General features: G+C 35.9%; 1 protein-coding gene across 4 annotated transcripts in view; it reads right to left on the minus strand.

The window, feature by feature from the left end:
- Positions 1 to 19634, minus strand: part of DNAH12 (dynein axonemal heavy chain 12) — a 221501-nt gene that overhangs the window by 54800 nt on the left and 147067 nt on the right. For 3 of the 4 annotated variants that reach the window (XM_059161254.1, XM_059161257.1, XM_059161258.1), the window contains 6 exons: positions 19110 to 19241; positions 17184 to 17273; positions 16407 to 16547; positions 14125 to 14366; positions 12978 to 13125; positions 12550 to 12695 (listed from right to left, as the gene is read on the minus strand). In XM_059161254.1, the coding sequence (XP_059017237.1) occupies positions 12550 to 12695; positions 12978 to 13125; positions 14125 to 14366; positions 16407 to 16547; positions 17184 to 17273; positions 19110 to 19241 (899 nt within the window). The remainder of the gene's footprint in view (positions 1 to 12549; positions 12696 to 12977; positions 13126 to 14124; positions 14367 to 16406; positions 16548 to 17183; positions 17274 to 19109; positions 19242 to 19634) is intronic. The other variant, XM_059161256.1, reaches the window with a different exon arrangement.

Below are 19634 nucleotides of genomic sequence, written 5' to 3' on the forward strand. Positions count from 1 at the left end.
TTTTGTCTGGTATATATTTGAGATCTATTTAATAAATTTTTCTATGTAATTATGGTAAAGGCTTTCTGTTCAAGAACAAATAATTCATGGTTGAAGATATCGAACATACGATCAGCTTTCCTCTTCCTCAGTGATGATACTAACTGCCTTAGGTTCCTTTTATATTCAGTACAGTGCATTAAATCATCTTTTAAAAATGTTAGTAAGTTGTTTTGGCTTTCTCAGACATTGTCTTTTTGTTTCAACTTCTAGGGATAAAATCCCATTTTCCTTTGTCCAAAAACAAAACACAAAATCTCTTTAAAAATTTTCCTTTCCTTTCCAAAGACAAAACAATCAGCATTTTTCACAGAGCCAAAACAAATAACCCTAAAATTTGTTTGAAACTAATACCCCAAAGAGCCAAAGCAATCTTAAAAAAGGAAAGCAAAGTGGGAGGCATCACAGTTCTGGACGTCAAGTTATATTATAGCTGTAGTAAGGAAGACAGTATAGCACCTGTACAAAAGCAGAAACATAGATCCATGGAACAGAATAGAAAACCTACAAATGAACCCACAGCTATATAGTCAACTAATCTTTGACAAAGCAGAAAAGAATGGAGAAAAGATGGTCTCTTCAACAAATGTTGGGAAAACTGGACAGCAACATGGAAAAGAATGAAACTGGACTACTTTCTTACACATTACAAAAAATAAATTCAAAGTGGAGGAAAGACCTAAACATGAGGCAGGAAACTATCCAAATCCTAGAGGAGAACAAAAGCATCGGCTTTTGACATCGGCTGCCACAACTTCTTACTAGATAGGTCTCCTAAAACAAGGGAAACAAAAGCAAAAATAAACTATTGGGACTTCATCAAGATAAAAAGCTTCTGTACAGTGAAGGAAACAATCAACAAAATTAAAAGGTAACCTTTAGAATGGGAGAAGATATTTGCAAATGACAGATCAGATAAAGGGCTAGTATACAAAATATATAAAGAATTTATAAGGCTCAATGCCTCCCAAAACATGGGTAGAAGACATGATTAGACATACATGTCTTTGGAAAAAATGCTCAACATCACTTATCTTCAGGGAAATACAAATCAAAATGATGATAAGATACCACCTCACACTAGTCAAAATGGCTAAATTTGACAACACAGGAAACAACAATTTTTGGTGAGGATGCAGAGAAAGAGGAATCCTCTTAACTGCTGGTGGGAATGCCAACTTGTGCAGTCATTGTGGAAAACAGTAAGGAGGTTCCTCAAAAAGTTAAAAATAGAACTACCCTATATTCCAGCAGTTGCACTACTAGGTATTTACCCAAAGGATACAAAAATAGTGGTTCGAAGGGATCCATGGACCCTGATGTTTATAGCAGCATTATCAAAGACAGCCAAATTATGGAAAGAGCCTAAATGCCCATCATCTATCTAATGAATGGATAAAAAAGATGAAATATTTATACACAATGGAATATTATTCAGCCATGAAAAAGAATGAAATCTTGCCATTTGCAATGACCTGGATAGTGCTGGAGAGTACTATGCTAAGGGAAATAAGTGAGTCAGAGAAATGGAGGGGAAGTAGGGGGGATGGGTTAAATAGGTGATGGAAATTAAGGAGTGCACTTGTGATAAACACCGGGTGATATATGGAAGTGATGAATCACTAAATTCTACATGAAACTATTATACTCTATATTAATTAACTGGAACTTAGATAAAAATTTGGAAAAGAAAAACAATTCAATTAGTAGCTGACTGGTTGCTTTCTTTCCCAGCTCAAATTGTACTGAAATCCTATTAAAAATACAAAAAAGTCCAGATACTAGTTAAAATTTACTTTTTTTAAAAAGATTTCATTTATTTATTTGACAGAGAGAGATCACAGCAGACAGAGAGGCAGGCAGAGAGAGAGAGAGGGAAGCAGTCTCCCCGCTGAGCAGAGAGCCCGATGTGGGACTCGATCCCAGGACCCCGAGATCACGACCCAAGCCGAAGGCAGCAGCCTAACCCACTGAGCCACCCAGGTGCCCCAAAATTTACTTTTGCTATCACAGCAAACAGTGGGAAAGTGTTCTGGAAATGAGAAAGTTACTTTGCATATAGCTGCTTAAAAACTGAATAGATGAAATGCTTTTAGTACCTTACAAGGCCCTGTTTAAATCTATTGATTTCTTCCTTATATATCCGTGTTACAGGAAAAATATAGTATTGTTGATACCCTTGCAAAGAGTAGCAATTTTTGTAAATTAACATTTAATGCTAATCAATATTCTTAGTAATGCATAAATTAATGTTCTGGATAATACAATGTTTAGAGATTATTGTTTATTCTAAAAGACATTCAATTTCCTATGTGAATATTAACTATATAAATGGAAAATTGAATATTAAATATATAAATTAATGTTAAATATATATGGATATTAAATATATATTAAATATATAAATGGAAATATGTGAATATTAAATATATAAATGGAAAATCGAACTGCATCCAGAGAGATGAGGCCCTGCCATAGTGTTTGTATTTCAAGCATAGTATAACAGTAAAGCTAGCCTACATTTGAGATCCATAGGCAGTCTGAATTAGAAAGCATTACCCACCCATGCTTCTGGCAGAGGAAGTAATTTTGGAGAAAATGTTGCTGTTAAGTAGCCAGAATGGTGTGTTAATAAAGCAGCAAAGTATTTTCACTGTGGTTAAAAAGTAAGGAGAGTCAGATTTTGAGATATAGACACTAAAATGAGTAATTTGAAGATGATAATTATTTTTAAAAACTAACATTTATTGAACACTTATTGTGTATTAGGCACTTTCTTACATTTCTATAATGTAGGAGTTGTTATCATCCCCATTTACAGGTGAGGCATCTAAGGCATTGAGAGGTCAAATAAGTTACCCAAATCTCAAGATAGAAAGTGATAGGGGAAAATTTGAATTCAAACATCCTGACACTAGAGTCTGCACTGCTTCAATCACTATACCATATTATAAACAAACAAACTTCTAGAAATCATGAACAAGCACAGTAAGGATTCATTATGAACTATGGTTCTAGCAGCATGACTGGTTAAATAACCAAAAAATCCTACCACCTAGTACTGGTAGAGAAAATGTGACATTTTAAAAATACATGGGTGGCAGACATTCATAATACATAAATACATTAAATATAAGTATAGAAAAACACAGGTGCCAGAAACACAGGCAAAATTGAATTCCAGAACAGGAAGTATGGGGGCTGAAATGACACTAGCCTTGGGGAGACTGTCAGTTCTAATAACTTAGGGGCTCCTTGAGTGTGTATGCAGCAGGAAGCTAGAACTGAGACCCTTGCATTAAGCTAATACCCACAAAAGGCTTGGTGAAACCACAGATAGAAAAAACTCAACTCAATGCATAAGGAGACATGAAGGAAGTTTTTTTATTCCTGTCTTACATCCAGCTGAGAAAAAGATCTCCTGAGAATATGTAGCCATAGATTTATAGTTCATGCAGTTTTAGGGTACAAGTTTACAGTATGTGAGCCAAGAAACTCCAAGCTGAGAAATTAACATGTATTGGACCAGTAATACTCTCAGGAATCTTGGACAAAGTAAGGACAAAGCAGAATTGCAGCTCGGGCTGGAGAAATGAAAAACTCAACCCCTACAGATTTTGGGGGTAGGGGTGAGAAAATCTCTTTGGATAAAAACACAATACCTTTACCAACATTTGCCTAGTAGAAATCGCTTACTCCAGGAGATAGCTCAACTCATGATAAGATTGACTCAAGCACTAAAGGCATGGCTGAAGAAGAGACATGCCCATTTCCAGTGGCTAATACCATTTAGCTCAGTCCCCATTGTTAGACCCATGATACCTGGCATTCAAGCAAATATTATGAGATATTTAAATAAGCAAGGGGAAAAAATGCCTAAACATTCTCAGGAGACAAAGAAATTAACAGAAACAGAATCCTAGATAACACAAATGTTAGAACAAGATGGCGGGGAGTAGGAGACTGGGATATCATCAGGTCCCAGGAGTTCAGCTAGATAGTTATCAAACCATTCTGAACACCTACCAACTCAATAGGAGATAAAAGAGAAGAAGAGCAGCAATTCTAGGAACAGAAAATCGACCACTCTCCAGAAGGTAGGATATGAGGAGAAGTGAATCTGAAGCGATGGGAAGATAGACTATGGAGGGAGGAGGGGCCAGCTCCTGGCAAGTGAAAGAGCAACAGAACACCAAATTGGAACTTTTAGAAATCTGCTCCACTGAGGGACATCGCTCCAGAGACTAAATGGGGGTGGAGCCCTCATGGGGACAGTGTGGTCTTAGGACCTGCGGGGTCACAGAAAGACCAGGGGTGTTTGAGTGTCACAGAGCAGCCAGGTATCAGAGCAGAGAAGCCAGCTGCAGGGACTGAGCCAAGGAGTGGGCTCTCAGTTCAGGGTTACCTTAAACCATGATCTGAGGCACAGTCAGGCCACTGCTCTTTGAGATGGTACCCCACAAGCAGTAGATCTGGGGAGACACCCTCCTTCATCCTCTGGGAGAAATGGTGCAGGAGCACACTGCAGGAGACTGCTCTGTTTGGAGATTCCAAATAGGCCCATGCACCAGAGATAGAAACACCTGGTGACAAGCTGGGTGAGCACGAAGTACGGCCAGAGACCAGGGGGACGGGAGTAACTGGCTGCTTTTCTCTGAGGGCACACTGAGGAGTGGGGCCCTGAGCTCTTGGGTCCTCTGGGGCCGGAGATTGGGAGGCCACTATTTTCATTCCCATCCTCCAAAGCTATACAGAAAGCATTCAGGAAACAAAAACTCCCGAGAGCAAACTCAAGCAGATTACTTAGCCTGGCTCCTGGCAAGGGCGGTGCAATTCCGCCTCCGGCAAAGACATTTGAAAATCACTGCAACAGGCCCCTCCCGCAGAAGATCAGCAAGAATATGCACCCAAGACCAAGTTCACTGATCAATGAGAACTGCAGAACTCCAGAGTTAGGGAAAAGCTACATAGAATTCATGGCTTTTTCCCATGATCCATTAGTCTTTCAAAGTTAAATTAAAAACAATTTTTTTTCTTATTCTATTTTTTAAAATTTTCCCTCTTTCCTATCTAACATTTTAAAACTATTTTATCAATACCTTTTAAAAAATCTTTAAAAATTTTCATTGTTATAGTCATATTTTATCCCTTCATTGAACTTAACCTTATTTCTTGTATACATATAGGGTTTTTTTTTTCTTTAAAATTTTGGGATACAATTTCTTCTAATAGATAAAAATATACCCTAAATCTAGCACATAGCTTTGTTCTAGTCTCCAGCCCAACCACATTCTTTCCTTTTCTTTTTTCAACCAACTTCTTATCATATCAATTCCTTTCTTAGAGTCTTCTAAAATTTTCATCTTTATAGTCATATCCTATCCTTTCATCATGTTTACCCTTATTTTTGTATATATATGTTTTTTCTTTCTTTAAAATTTTGGGAGGTAGTTTCTTCTAACAGACCAAAATACACCCAAAATGAATCACGTGTGTGGCTCTGCTCTATTCGCCAGTCTAAAATATATCTATATCTATATCTATATCTATATCTATATCTATATCTATATTGTTTTTCTTCCCTTCCATTCCCCTCACCCCCAGTTTCAGGTCTCTTCTGATTTGGATAGTGTATATTATTCTGGGGTTGTTTTTACCCTTTTAGTATTTTGTTCTCTCAATCATCTATTCTTTCTTGGATAAAATGATTAGGAGGAAAAACTCACCAGTAAAAAAAGGACAAGAGGCACAACCAATGGCTAGGCACATAATCAATATGGACATTAGTTATCTGTGAGAACTAGAGTTCAGAATCATGATTATCAAGGTGCTAGCTGGGCTCAAAAAAAGCATGGAAGATATTAGAGAAACAGTTTCTGGAGAAATAAAAGAACTAAAATCTAACCAAGTTAAAATTAAAAAAGCTATTAATGAGGTGCAATAAAAAATGGAGGCTCTAACTGCTAGGATAAATGAGGCAAAAGAGAGAATTAGTGACATAGAAGACCAAATGATAGAGAATAAAGAAGCTAAGCAAAAGAGAGAGAAACTACTACTGGACCACAAGGAGAGAATTTGAACCACATTGAGATACCACCTTACACCAGTTAGAATGGCAAAAATTAGCAAGACAGGAAACAACATGTGTTGGAGAGGATGTGGAGAATTTGAGAGATAAGTAATACCATAAGACAAAACAGTATTAGAATAATTGGGATTCCAGAACAAGAAAGAAAGAGAGGGGTAGAAGGTATACTGCAGCAAATTACAGCAGAGAATTTCCCTAATTTGGCAAAGGGAACAAGCATCAAAATCCAGAAGGCACACAGAACCCCCCTAAAAAGCAATAAAAATAAGTCTATACCCCATTATCTAATAGTAAAACTTACAAGTTTTAGTGACAAAGAGAAAATCCTGAAAGCAGCTTGGGACAAGAGGTCTGTAACATACAACGGTAGAAATATTAGATTGGCAACCTATCCACACACACCTGGCAACCCAACGGTAGAAATATTAGATTGGCAACCTATTCACACACACTCGGCAACCCAGAAAGGACTGGCATGATATATTCAGAGCACTAAGTGAGAAAAATATGCAGCCAAGAATACTATATCCAGCTAGGCTGTCATTAGAAATAGAAAAAGAGATAAAAAGCCTCCAGGACAAACAAAAATGAAAAGAATTTGTGAACATCAAACCAGCTCTACAGGAAATATTGAAAGAGGTCCTCTAAGCAAAGAGAGAGCCTAAAAGTAACAGACCATAAAGGAACAGAGACAATGTAAATTAACAGTCACCTTACAGACAATACAGTGGCACTAAATTCATATCTTTCAATAGTTACCCTGAATGTAAATGGGCCAAATGCCCCAATCAAAAGATACAGTGTATCAGAATGGATAAAAAAAAAACAAGACCCACTGATGTGCAGTCTACAAGAAACTCATTTTAGATCCAAAGACACCTCCAGATTTAAAGTGAGGGGTAGAAAACAATTTACCATGCTAACAGACATAAAAAGAAAACTGGGGTGGCAATCCTTATATCAGATAAATTAGATTTTAAGCCAAAGACTATAATAAGAGATGAAGAAGGACACTATATCATACTTAAAGGGTCTGTCCAAGAAGAAGATCTAACAATTTTAAATATCTATGCCCCTAACATGGAGCAGCCAATTATATAAACCAATTAATAACAAAACCAAAGAAACACATCAACAGTAACACAGTAATAGCAGGGCACTTTAAGACTACCTCAATGAAATGGACAGATCATCTAAGCAGAAGATCAACAAGGAAATAAAGGCTTTAAATGACACACCAGACCAGATGGACATCACAGATATATTTAGAACATTCCATCCCAAAACAACAGAATACAACACTTTCTTCTCTAGTGCACATGGAACATTCTCCAGAATAGGTCAATTCCTGGGTCACAAATCAGGTCTCAACTGGTACCAAAAAATTAGATCATTCCCTGCATGTTTTAAGACCACAATGCTTTGAAACTGGAACTCAATCACAAGAGGAAAGTTGGAAAGAATTCAAATATATGGAGGCTAAAGAGCATCCTACTAAAGAATCAGTAGGTCAGCCAAGAAGTTAAAGAAGAATTTTTAAAATTCATGGAAACAAATGAAAATGAAAACACAACTGTTCAAAATGTTTGGGATATAGCAAAGGCAGTCCTGAGAGGAAAGTATATAGCAGTACAAGCCTTTCTCAAGAAACAAGAAAGGTCTCAAGTACACAACCTAACCCTACACCTAAAGGAGCTGGAGAAAGAACAGCAAAGAAAGCCTAAACCCAGCAGGAGAAGAGAAATCATAAAGATCAGAGCAGAAATCAATGAAATAGAAACCAAAAGAACAGTAGAATAAATCAACGAAACTAGGAGGTGATTCTTTGAAAGAATTAGTAAGATTGATAAACACCTGGCCAGACTTATCACAAAGAAAAGAGAAAGCACCCAAATTAATAAAATAATGAATGAAAGAGGAGAGATCACAACCAACGCCTAAGAAATACAAACAATTATACTAACATATTATGAGCAACTATATACCAGCAAATTTGACAATCTGGAAGAAATGGAGACATTCCTAGAGACATATAAACTACCAAAACTGAACCAGAAGAAATAGAAAACCTGAACAGACCCATAACCAGTAAGGAGACTGAAGCGTCATCAAAAATCTCCCAACAAATAAGAACCCAGGGCCAGATGGCTTTCCAAGGGAATTTGATCAAAATTCTTCACAGTGTAGGTATTAAGGGTACATACATCAATATCATCATAGCCAACTATGAAAAACCCACAGCAAATATCATTATCAAAGGGCAAAAACTGAGAGCTTTTCCACTAAGGTCAGAACATGGCAGGGATGTCCACTATCACCACTGTGATTCAACATAGTACTAGAAGTTCTAGCCTCAGCAGTCAGATAACAAAAAGAAATAAAAGGCATCTGACTTGGCAAAGAAGTCAAACTCTCATTCTTTGCAGACGAGATCCTACTTTATGTGGAAAACCCAAAAGACTCCCACTCCAAAGCTGCTAGAACTCATATAGGAATTCCATAAAGTGTCAGGATATAAAATCAATGCACAGATATCAGTTGCATTTCTATACATAAACAGCAAGACAGAAGTAAGAAATTAAGAAGTTGATACCATTTACAATTGCACCCAAAACCATAAGATACCTAGGAATAAACCTAACCAAAGAGGCAAAGAATTTGTACTCAGATAACTATAAAGTACTTATGAAAGAAGTTGAGGCAGACACAAAGAAATGGAAATATATTCCATGTTTATGGATTGGAAGAACAAATAATGTGAAAATGTCTATGCTATCTAAAGAAATCTACATATTTAACACAATCTCTATCAAAATACCATCAACTTTTTCAAAGAAATAGAACGAATAATCCTAAAATTTATATGGAACTAGAAAAGACCCTGAATATCCAGAGGAATGTTAAAAAAGCAAGCCAAAATTCGCGCCGTCACAATTCCAGACTTAAAGCCCTTTTACAAAGCTGTACTCATCAAGACAGTATAGTACTGGCCCCAAAACACACATTCATCAATAGAACAGAGAGCCCAGAAATGGACCCTCAACTCCATGGTCAACTAATCTTCGACAAAGCAGGAAAGAATGCCCAATGGAAAAAAGATAGTCTCTTCAACAAATGGTGTTGGGAAAATTGGACAGCCACATGCAAAAGAATGAAACTGGACCATTTCCTTGCACCATACACAAAAATAGTCTCAAAACGGATGAAAGACCTCAGTGTGAGACAGGAGTCCATCAATATCCTTGAAGAGAACACAGGCAGCAACCTCTTTGACCTCAGCCACCTCAACTCCTTCCTAGGAACATCACCAAAGGCAAGAGAAGTAAGGGCAAAAATGAACTACTGGGACTTCATCAAGATCAAAACCTTTTGCACAGTAAAGGAACAGTCAACAAAATCAAAAGACAACCAACAGAAGGGGAGAAGATATTCTCAAATGATATATCAGATGAAGGGCTAGTATCCAAAATCTATAAAGAACTTATCAAACTCAACACCCAAAGAACACATAATCCAGTCAAGAAATGGGCAGAAGACATGAACAGACATTTCAGCAAAGAAGACATCCAGATGGCCAACAAACACATGAAAGAAACACTAAAGGGCCAAAGGTAGTATTATAATTCCATGAGGAAAGGATGAATACCTCAATAAACAGTGACACAGTGCTGGGGTACATGGCTACCATTATAAAAAAAAGTAAAATAAAATTAGATTCTTACTTTTTATCATACCCAGAGATACAAAAAAGAAGCAAGCATGAGAGTCCTAATTTCAAAAAGTACATTGTTTTCCCAGCTTATGACTCTGAGAACTATATGTTGACCTCCAATACCCATGTTTGTTACTATAATGGCTTGGAACCAAGCCGTAGGTAATTAAACCTAGGGTGGATATTTGTCCCAAGCTAAGCCAATCAGTTTTTTCTGTCACAGGAACTTGAAGTTTGACTTGATGGTCCTGGTTAATCTATACTTTTCAACTGATGTGTTTTGTGAACTTAGGAACTGAGGCTTCCATAGTGAACAGCCATATGCACAGGGGAACAGAGACAGACCTCAACATTAGAGATAAACTAATGAAGCAGCTGTGCAGAGAATAACACAGAAGATTGTTCCTACACCCCAAAGGACAGAAAACAGACCATTTTTCACCTTCCATAGGCCTTGTGGCCCAAACTTTCTCTGAGGTACACTTATGACAGTCTAAGGTACACTTAAGACAGAATAACCAAAAGAGTGAACATTAGGTACATTACTGGGTTTTTCTGTCAGGAGTTACAGACAGGAGACTAAACCTCTGTGGCCACTTATATTAGTGTTAACAAGGATGACAGCCATAGATGACTAGACTGGGCTCAAGTGGCAAGAACTGAAATTTGAACTATAAGGACAGAGAGTAATCCTTTAAAAGTCAACCAGCCCATGGTCTGTGGACCAGCTGGTCTACAAAGAACAGGTGGAAAGGGTGACTCTATTGGAATATTACTTTATTAGGAGAGCCTTTCTGCCAGAAATTGACAGATTGTTGTCCTCAATTTACATATGACCCTGAAACCTCTGGTTTCTTCAAATTTTAATTAAGATACATATAGACCTTGGGCGCCTAGGTGGCTCAGTGGGTTAAGCCGCTGCCTTCGGCTCAGGTCATGATCTCAGGGTCCTGGGATCGAGTTCCGCATCGGGCTCTCTGCTCAGCAGGGAGCCTGCTTCCTCCTCTCTCTCTCTGCCTGCCTCTCTGCCTACTTGTGATCTCTCTCTGTCAAATAAATAAATAAAATCTTAAAAAAAAAAAGATACATATAGACCAACAGCATTTTCTGAACTGCAATTTAAAAAATCTGAATAGCCACCAAAGCATTGAAAGGAGTTCTAAAACAGAATTCTAAAAACTTGGAGTATAATATTCTGTTATGTAGAACTTTCCCTGCCCTACCATAGAACATATTTTTTTGAATAGCTGAATATACTTTCTCAGATTATGATAAATTTATTATCTGAAGTCTCAATCTAAGGATGTTCACACTCAAGCAAAATTTGAGAGGATAAACACTCAAAATATGATCATACACATCCTTATTTTATTAAAACAATATTGTCAATATAAAGGAAGCTTAGATGTCTTGAAGTAAGGTTTTCAAAGAATATAAACAAACAATAACTCAGACTCTCAAAATGTAAGATTTCTTTATACGTGTTTCATATTCCACAAGACTACTAAAATTTCCATTACAGTTTTAAAGGTAATGAATGTAATATCCTATTCCATGCACTTCACACAGTAATTAAAAACAAGGATTTGGAAGTTAAATGGCCTAGATTAAAATTCTGAGTCCACCATTTTAGCTCAGTTATCTACTAAATTTCAAATTGTTAAATCACTCCAGGCCTCAATTTCCTCATCTATAAAATGGAATAAAAGTAATGTCTAACTCAGGAATTTCTGAGACTATAGGGCACTTACAGAAGTACCTCATGAATGTAAGAGCTCAATGGTATTAATACATATGAGATATAGTCCCATGAAAAGACTTAAAATTAAATCACAACATGGATAATCATTTATAGTAAATGATTTCTCAAATAAGAGTAATTGTTGAAGTTTTTCAAAGTGATATAAATAAAAGGATAATAAAATCATTTGTAAAGTTCATATAGTTATCACACTATCAATGATAGCAATTTAAAAATATATCTGTGAAATTGCATAAATGACCAAGTTAGAGTATCTTTAAAACACGTAGAAATACCTAGTTAAAACACATAAGGTAAATAGCCAAAACCTGGAAAGAGCCCAGGTGTCCATCAATAAGAGAATGCATGGTGATATAGCCATTCAATGGAATATTACTCAGCAACAAAAAATAGGAACTTTGTGCTTTGTGGAAGAAGCCTTACTCAAAAGAGTATATATAGTATGATTCTGTATATATGAAGTTCTGGAATAGGCAAAGCTAACCTGTGATGGAAAATAATCAGAGTAATAATTTCTTACTGCGGGGTAAGAGTAAGGATTTACTGGGAAGGGACATAAGAAAACCTCCTGGATGTTAATAATGTTCTGTATCTGTACCAAGTCTACACTTTTGTTGGAATTCATGAGTGGTATACTTAACTCTTGTGTATTTCATTATACATGAATTCTACATCAAAAGAAAAACAACTGAAGTTAATGATATGCATGCTGAAGCATTTGGGGAAAAGTATAACTACATTTGCAACTTATGTTGCAGTGTATGAAAAGGATGAGTTGATAGATGGATAGAGGGATGGATAAGTATGGGATAAAGCAGAAGAAAAATGTTAACTGCAGAACCTAGGAGGTGGTAGGTGTGTGGGTGCGTACTCTAAAATCCTGTCAACTTTTCTCTACATTTAAATACTTTCAGATAAAATAATTGAAAAATACTTTCTATTCCTTACCAACGCCTGGAGTTATTAACAATCACTCCATTATCTATGGAGAAAGTATCTGTTGGCAATCCGGCAATATTCCAAGCTCTAATTTTTACTGGATCACCCAGAGTCTTACTCAATGAGAACTCCTCTGAACATGGAATTTTTTTCTCCTGTAAGAAATAAATATCTAATGTTTTATTTCATTTTGTTGGTTGAAATATTTTTAAATTATTTATTTGTCATCAGATATTATTTAACTCTAAAAAGTAGAAAAAACTGAATTAAAAGTTGGACTATGAAAGTATTTTACTGATCAAGTAAGAAGAAAAAACAAGACCCCATACTTTCAGTGATTTCTTCTCTTCATCATCCTTATTACCATTTTTCCTCCATAATATCCTAAAACATACTTTGAATGTTCAAAAGGAAACTTATAAAATATAAATCCTTACCCTGCACAACTTGCTCCAGTTTTCTGTACATCTTTGTCGAAAGCCAGAAGTGAAAGCACCAAGATAGGCTATTACTCCCGCTGATACTAAGACATCACCAGTCAAATTTTCATATATTATCTGAAGGTCATCTGCAGCCTGAGACCATCTGTGAGATCAACCAAAGGCAAAAGAGCCTCACCACAGAGAATGACAGAAGACAGTAATAGAAAGGGTAAGGGACTTCTAGTCCAAATTCTATAACAAAAAGCCATGAAATGTTGGACTCCTATCTATAAAAGAAGTGCTATAATATATCTATGCTATATGAATGACAATCCACCTTTTGTTATTAGATTATTAGACATTTCTTGCAAAACGACCCTCCAGAACAAGCAAGGAAAAAAACAAAAACAAAAACATGCCAGCATTTTGTCTAATGATTTTCTTCAGGATGATTTATTTGGCTTAGTGGCCCTGCTATTTGTTTTGCTTCAGTATTTATTGTTAGTCTGTATGACATAAAAACACTTGCAATTCATTACTAATTCATTACTAAAAATTCCATTTAAGTTGTATAAAAGCTGGCATACTGGTGCTAAGGTTAGTATTCTTTCCATTTCATGAAGTCTTTACAATAAAAAAATGCATTTCAAAATCACTTAATCTGCACTACAAAGTACTGTCAAAGGCCTATTACCCTTTCATGCTATTCACCCAACACATATAATTAATAAATGAGATAGCTGGTTGGCTAATACCAATAGATTAGGATAAAGCTAACTGTTTTACTCAGATCAGTCCGGTTATATCTTCTTTGAAATAAATTTTAAGACAGTGAGTAATATATCCACTACTCTGCCTGCCCTCAACCCCGGGCAAACATTTTATTATGAAAAAATTTGAAAACACATAAAATTGGAAAGAAATATACAATGATCCCCAACACACTCACCATGTAGATTTAAAATTATCATCTGCCTTATAAAAAATTTGGAAACAAGTGGCAAACACCATCCTTGACATTGATATTCTGTTGGGAGAAGCCTGGCCAGGTGCTTGTTGAATGCCCTCATTCTAAACCAGACACTTAAAAATAAATAATAAACACTCAAAGACAGTAACATATTCAACCCTTAAATGTTGTTAAAATAAGTAGAAATCTGACCTTGATTTTTCTCCTCCCAGTCCTCCAATTAGTTTTGAGGCTCTTTCAAGTTTCTTAGCACAGAGTTCCACCTGGTCTTCTAAACGAGCCTTTTCCTCAGTTTTCTCAATAAATGTTGTTTGTAAATTTTCCAAATGATGTTCTACTTCTGCTAATTCTGCTCTCTTCTGATTCAAAAGCTCCATTATCTCAGCTAAGGACTTCTGAGCTTCTGTTAAGCGGGCTTTCTTAGGAGCAACAACCTGTTTGGGAACAATATATGCAGCTAGGATGTGTACTTTCTAAAATGGACACCTATATAATCCTTTATAGACATGATGAGTTAAAAGTAATTATTATAAATATATTTGTTACTTATAATAAATTATGCTAAATAAATATTTTGCCTTAAATCTTACATTTTTTTTTTTTACCTAAGTAAAGTACAATATATTTATATGTCATATAAAATATATAAAACATTCTGGACTAGCAAATGATCATCTGTAAAATAGATGAATTATTCAAGACTAACAAAATATTTAATATGTAGCAAAACAGTACAAGATACAGCAAAATGTCTCAAAAATAATGAGAAGTTGCCATTCAACTGTTGCCAAAAACAGAGGGGGCGGAAAACATAGCATAAATATAGGACTATGCTCTGTGTGTGTGTGTGTGTGTGTGGCATTTTCAAGTCTGCAGTCTTCTTCCTGGTTGTCTGAGGCATACATTGCCTTGGGGGGATTAAGACTACGTTAATAGAATTACAAGGAGAAAGAAAGCCTTGATGTTGCTTCACTACCAAAACTGAATTTTCCTCAACAAATCTGGAAAAGCTGCACTTTGTTGAGAGAAAGGAGATTTTCTAAAGTTCTTATATTATTATGTTCATTAATATATCAAGAATGGGGTTTAGTCCACTTGATCAGGGAGTGTATTTTAAACCATTGGTAGAAAGAATTTAGAAGATGACCAAAGAGAATAGACCCCAGTCTGAAAGAAGGAAGATCTAAATCTGGTTCATTGCCATGAATGAAGCTGAAGGCAGAGAGGGAAGGAGCAGGGAGGGATCAGACACAAATGTCCTGTTTTCTCTCCTCAGGGCTGAAATCCTGAAGGGGGAACGTGTTAAATAAAGAGAGAACAGGAAGCTCCACTTTCTACTTTTGACTTCAGAGGAGACCTTACTGACTATCTCCCTTCAACCCTTCCGTAGCAACATGGGGCAGCTGCATCAGAATTAAAATGGCAGTGTGGAGGTGTGAGTGGGAAGTCAGGAAAGATTCTGAATGCCTTGGCTTCTCTGCTTCATGCCTTGTGAGACATGTGGACATGAGTTAGGTTGAAAGGTCCAAAACCTGCGATGGGGAAGGGACAAGATGTTCAATGGAAGAATATCCCAGATAAAATTAATTTTATTTCTTTGACAAGTCTATTTCCCTGAAAATAACAATCAAAATCCCGACCTCTCTACAGGCATATGTACCTTACTAGGAATATCTTTCCAATCGTGACAGCCTTATCATTTACTCTGAGATTCTTTTTTTTTTTTTTTTTTAGATTTTTATTTATTCATTTGAGAGCGAGAGAGAGAGAGCGCACAAGCAGGCAAGCAGGTGGAAGAGCAGAGGAAGAGGGAGAAGCAGACTCCCCACAGAGCAGGGGGCCTGATGCAGGGCTCCATCCCAGGCCCCTAGGATCATCACCTGAGCCAAAGGCAGATGCTTAATGGACTGAGCCACCCAGATGCCCCTTCTGAGATTATTCTAAACACATGTTACCATGTATTTTTATCTGCCTTTTTATTTATATTTCCTGCTTCCCTCAGTGGGATTCTGCAAGCTACAGAGGGCAAGGCCAGTGTTTCCGTGGCCCTTTTCTAGCCAAATTTACAAAATGATTTTAACCATTCTCCATAAAATATTCCTTACCTATGCATGCTGTTGCTTCAGGGCAACAGTCCATGCTCTGTCTCTTAACTCTACTGGGTCTTTTAACTTCTGATCCTTTGACTTAATTTTTTAATCTGGCACTTCATCCTTGAAGTTTTGGCTTTTGCCCCACGTCTCTACAGGGGTAGGTCAGTCTGGCCCATTCATCCCTGAGCACTACCACTCACTACCACTAGCCAAGACTAGGTTATATCACACACATGTGTTCTCTTCATCTACTAGGTGCTGCAGCAAGATAAATCCTTTCTGATATCAGTTTGAGAAACTGCTTAACTAGTCAACATATGCACAGATTTTAATTTCTGGGAATATATCAGTAGAAAATGAATGTGTTGATCCTCAAGATACCTTTGCAACTCTGTCATACACTTCCATGGCCATGATCCACTTGCACAGACCCTCAGCTGCAGAAGAAGCTTTAGCAATCTTAGAAGCATCAAATTCAGGGTTTGTAAGGTATTCACCACGTATCTTCTGCATAACAGTCACCTATATAACAAACATTTCCATCTTAAAATTTCAACATTATACATCATACAGTCATAAGATGAAAAAATAATCATGTATAGTAAAAAAAATCATGCACATAGTATAAAAAAGACAAGTTGTCTTTAAAAACCAGTCAATACTTTGAGAAAATTTTAAAATAAGCATAGTTTAAACAGAAGCACAAGTCATACTTGTGGGCAGAATACACAAGATTACAGACATTGAAGCAAGATGTTTCTGCCCTTCCTCCCCAAAAAAAGACTACTGGAGTTTGGGAAAATATGTGGAAATGAGAAAAAACAAACAATCAATAAATGCAAGTTTGGATGGAAAAGTGCACTCTACATTTTTAATCTCACATACATTTGTGCTTCAGGTTTATGAAACTACCATAAGAGAACTGTTTCAAGTTAATAATAATTACTAAAATAGTAATTCATTAAATGATTTTCAATGGTATGAAGGAGTGGTTTTATGTATTATGAGAATTCATAATATAGTCAATAATATAATATTCCTGCATTATTTAAATCTTAAAACTGAGCTATCTTACATTTTACAAAATATTGCTTAATGTTAAAGATCTTCTACACCTTGGCAAAGTTATATGTATATTAAAAATCCAATGAAACTCACTGGAATGTTGTCCTTGTCGTATTCTCTCAATTCTCTTAAGAAATTCATATCTCCCAGAAGCTTTTTGCTAGGTGCCCAGTAATCTAATATCTATAAATAAAATTTATGGAAATCTATTAAATATACAATTAAAGATGCTCTGTATAAATTTTCCTCCTTGAAGTTTAAGGTATATTATCTGGAGAAACCATATACTTTCAAAATATCAACTTACATCTCTTTGGAAATAAAGAGACTCCTCTCCTCAAGAATGTAGCAAATATATCAAACATTTAAGATACGAACATAAACTTATATACTGAATTCATTATAAAAAATTATACCTTGAAAGGCAAATGATGCAATTATTTCTCTTTAGGAAATATAAGAAAAGCAACTAGCATAAACACCATCAGAATTTCATATAAGAAAATGTATTTTTATTATTTGCAGCTTTATTTTCTTTTACTCTTGATTCTTTCAAACCAGAAAAGTAGTGCTATAGACTGAAAGTGTCCCTATTCCCCCTCATCAAAATTCTTATTGCTGAAACCTAATCCCCAGTGTGATGGTATTTGGACACTGGTTCATAGATAGATGATTAGGAAAAAAATGGGATCATTGTCCTTGTAAAAGAGAGCTCCCTCCCACTTCAGCCATGTGAGGACACAGCAAAATGAAGGCCATCTATAAACCAGGAAATGGGCCTTCCAACCAGACACTGAATCTGCTGGAGCCTTGATCTCAGAATTCCCCATTCTCCAGCATGGTGAGAAATATAAGCCACCCCAGACTACGGTAATTGTAATAGCAGCTCAAAGGGACTAAAACAGGTAACAAATATTTTTTTAACGGATGACCTCTTCACCCAGCTAGGCTCCCCAAGTGAGATAAAGAAGAGAAAGAAAACAAGGATTACACGTCGCTCTGCCAGTTACAGGATAAAGCACATGGTACTTGTGTTAACAAAGACATTAAAATAACTAGCCCAACAGTTTTTTTCCTAATTGCAGAAGCCTGATAGGTAGGTGTGTGTGTGTGTGTATGTGTGTGTGTGTAAATGAGAATGGCTTGTTGAGAGCTGATTTATTTATTATTTCAGTAAGGACAGAGTACATACACACACACAACCACACTCACACCTCAATTCTCCAATCTGGAATTCAAACCTAGGTACTATAAAATTCCAAAAAGAAAGTAAGTCCATAATTGAGTTTAGGATGGATGCTACACCTTCCTTTTTAAGGGATATAGCCTTGGATAATAATCATAATAACAATTTATTGTGAACTTACTATATATAAAGCTTTATTCATAGGAGCTTTATATATATTACCTATCTATATGTATAATCTATATGTATCCATCTATACATATGATCTATATGTATGTATCTGTATTTATAATCTAATAATCACATTAACATTGTGAGGCATGTACTATAATAATCCTCCAGAGTTCCACAGGGGTTAAGCATCTTGCCCAAGGCCACACTGCTAGTGAGACAGGATTTCTGAATACAGACATTCTTGCTCTAGAACACATACTTTTAACAACTACAATATACTGCTTAACTCAGCAGAATTTTTTGAATGCTCAGAATAACACCTTTGTGGTTATATATATTACATCCTTGAGAATCTTAGCTGGAAAAAGCTCACACATTTCAGTGTTCATTCAATTCCACCCCATGATAGCAGGTAACCTGCACAGACAGAAAAACAAATAGAAGCAATTGGAACCACATTTTTTCTGATGCTATACTGCTTTAGTTTTACCATGGAATATATGTAGATAATGTTTTCCACACTTTATTCTGAATCCATTCAATCTGGAAAACAATGTTTCTTCTCTGGACTGGATACTGTTGATATTTAATTGGATAATTGTTGCTGTAAAATGTTTTGTACATTCACAAATATGATTTAAATCTGTGTCAGTAATTACCTTGCCTCCAGTTCCTGAAGGATCCGAAATTTTTTCTGGTTTTATATCTTTCATGACACAAATAGCAGCCATAACTAATTTAACACCAGATGGAGGATTCTTCATTGATTTCACAATTGTAATGTCAGCTGGCTAAATTGAAAGAAAACAGAGTATCTTTATTTAGAACAGTTTATTTTTAAATAATGAGAATTTAGAAAATAATGTTGGAGAATAATGGAGCATTGATTTTCTATTGAAATTATAGTTGCTTTGCATAATTATGAAATAGTTAATAAAAGACAATTTAAATTTAGCACAGATTAAGACCAATGGTTCTCAAATGTTTGGAAGTTCACAGACTTATGAGAATATAAATATAGCTATGAATCCTCCAGAAAATACATTTTTACACATATATTAAAAATTTGCATACCAAGTCTATACACTGAACCCAGATTAAGAATCCTAATTTAGATAAAGATTTAATTATATATTTGCTTATATAGTTTTATGAAAAAAAAAAAAGAAGAAGAAGAAGAAAGT

Source organism: Mustela lutreola, chromosome 2 (assembly GCF_030435805.1).
Source record: "Mustela lutreola isolate mMusLut2 chromosome 2, mMusLut2.pri, whole genome shotgun sequence".
Classification (NCBI taxonomy): Eukaryota; Metazoa; Chordata; class Mammalia; order Carnivora; family Mustelidae; genus Mustela; species Mustela lutreola.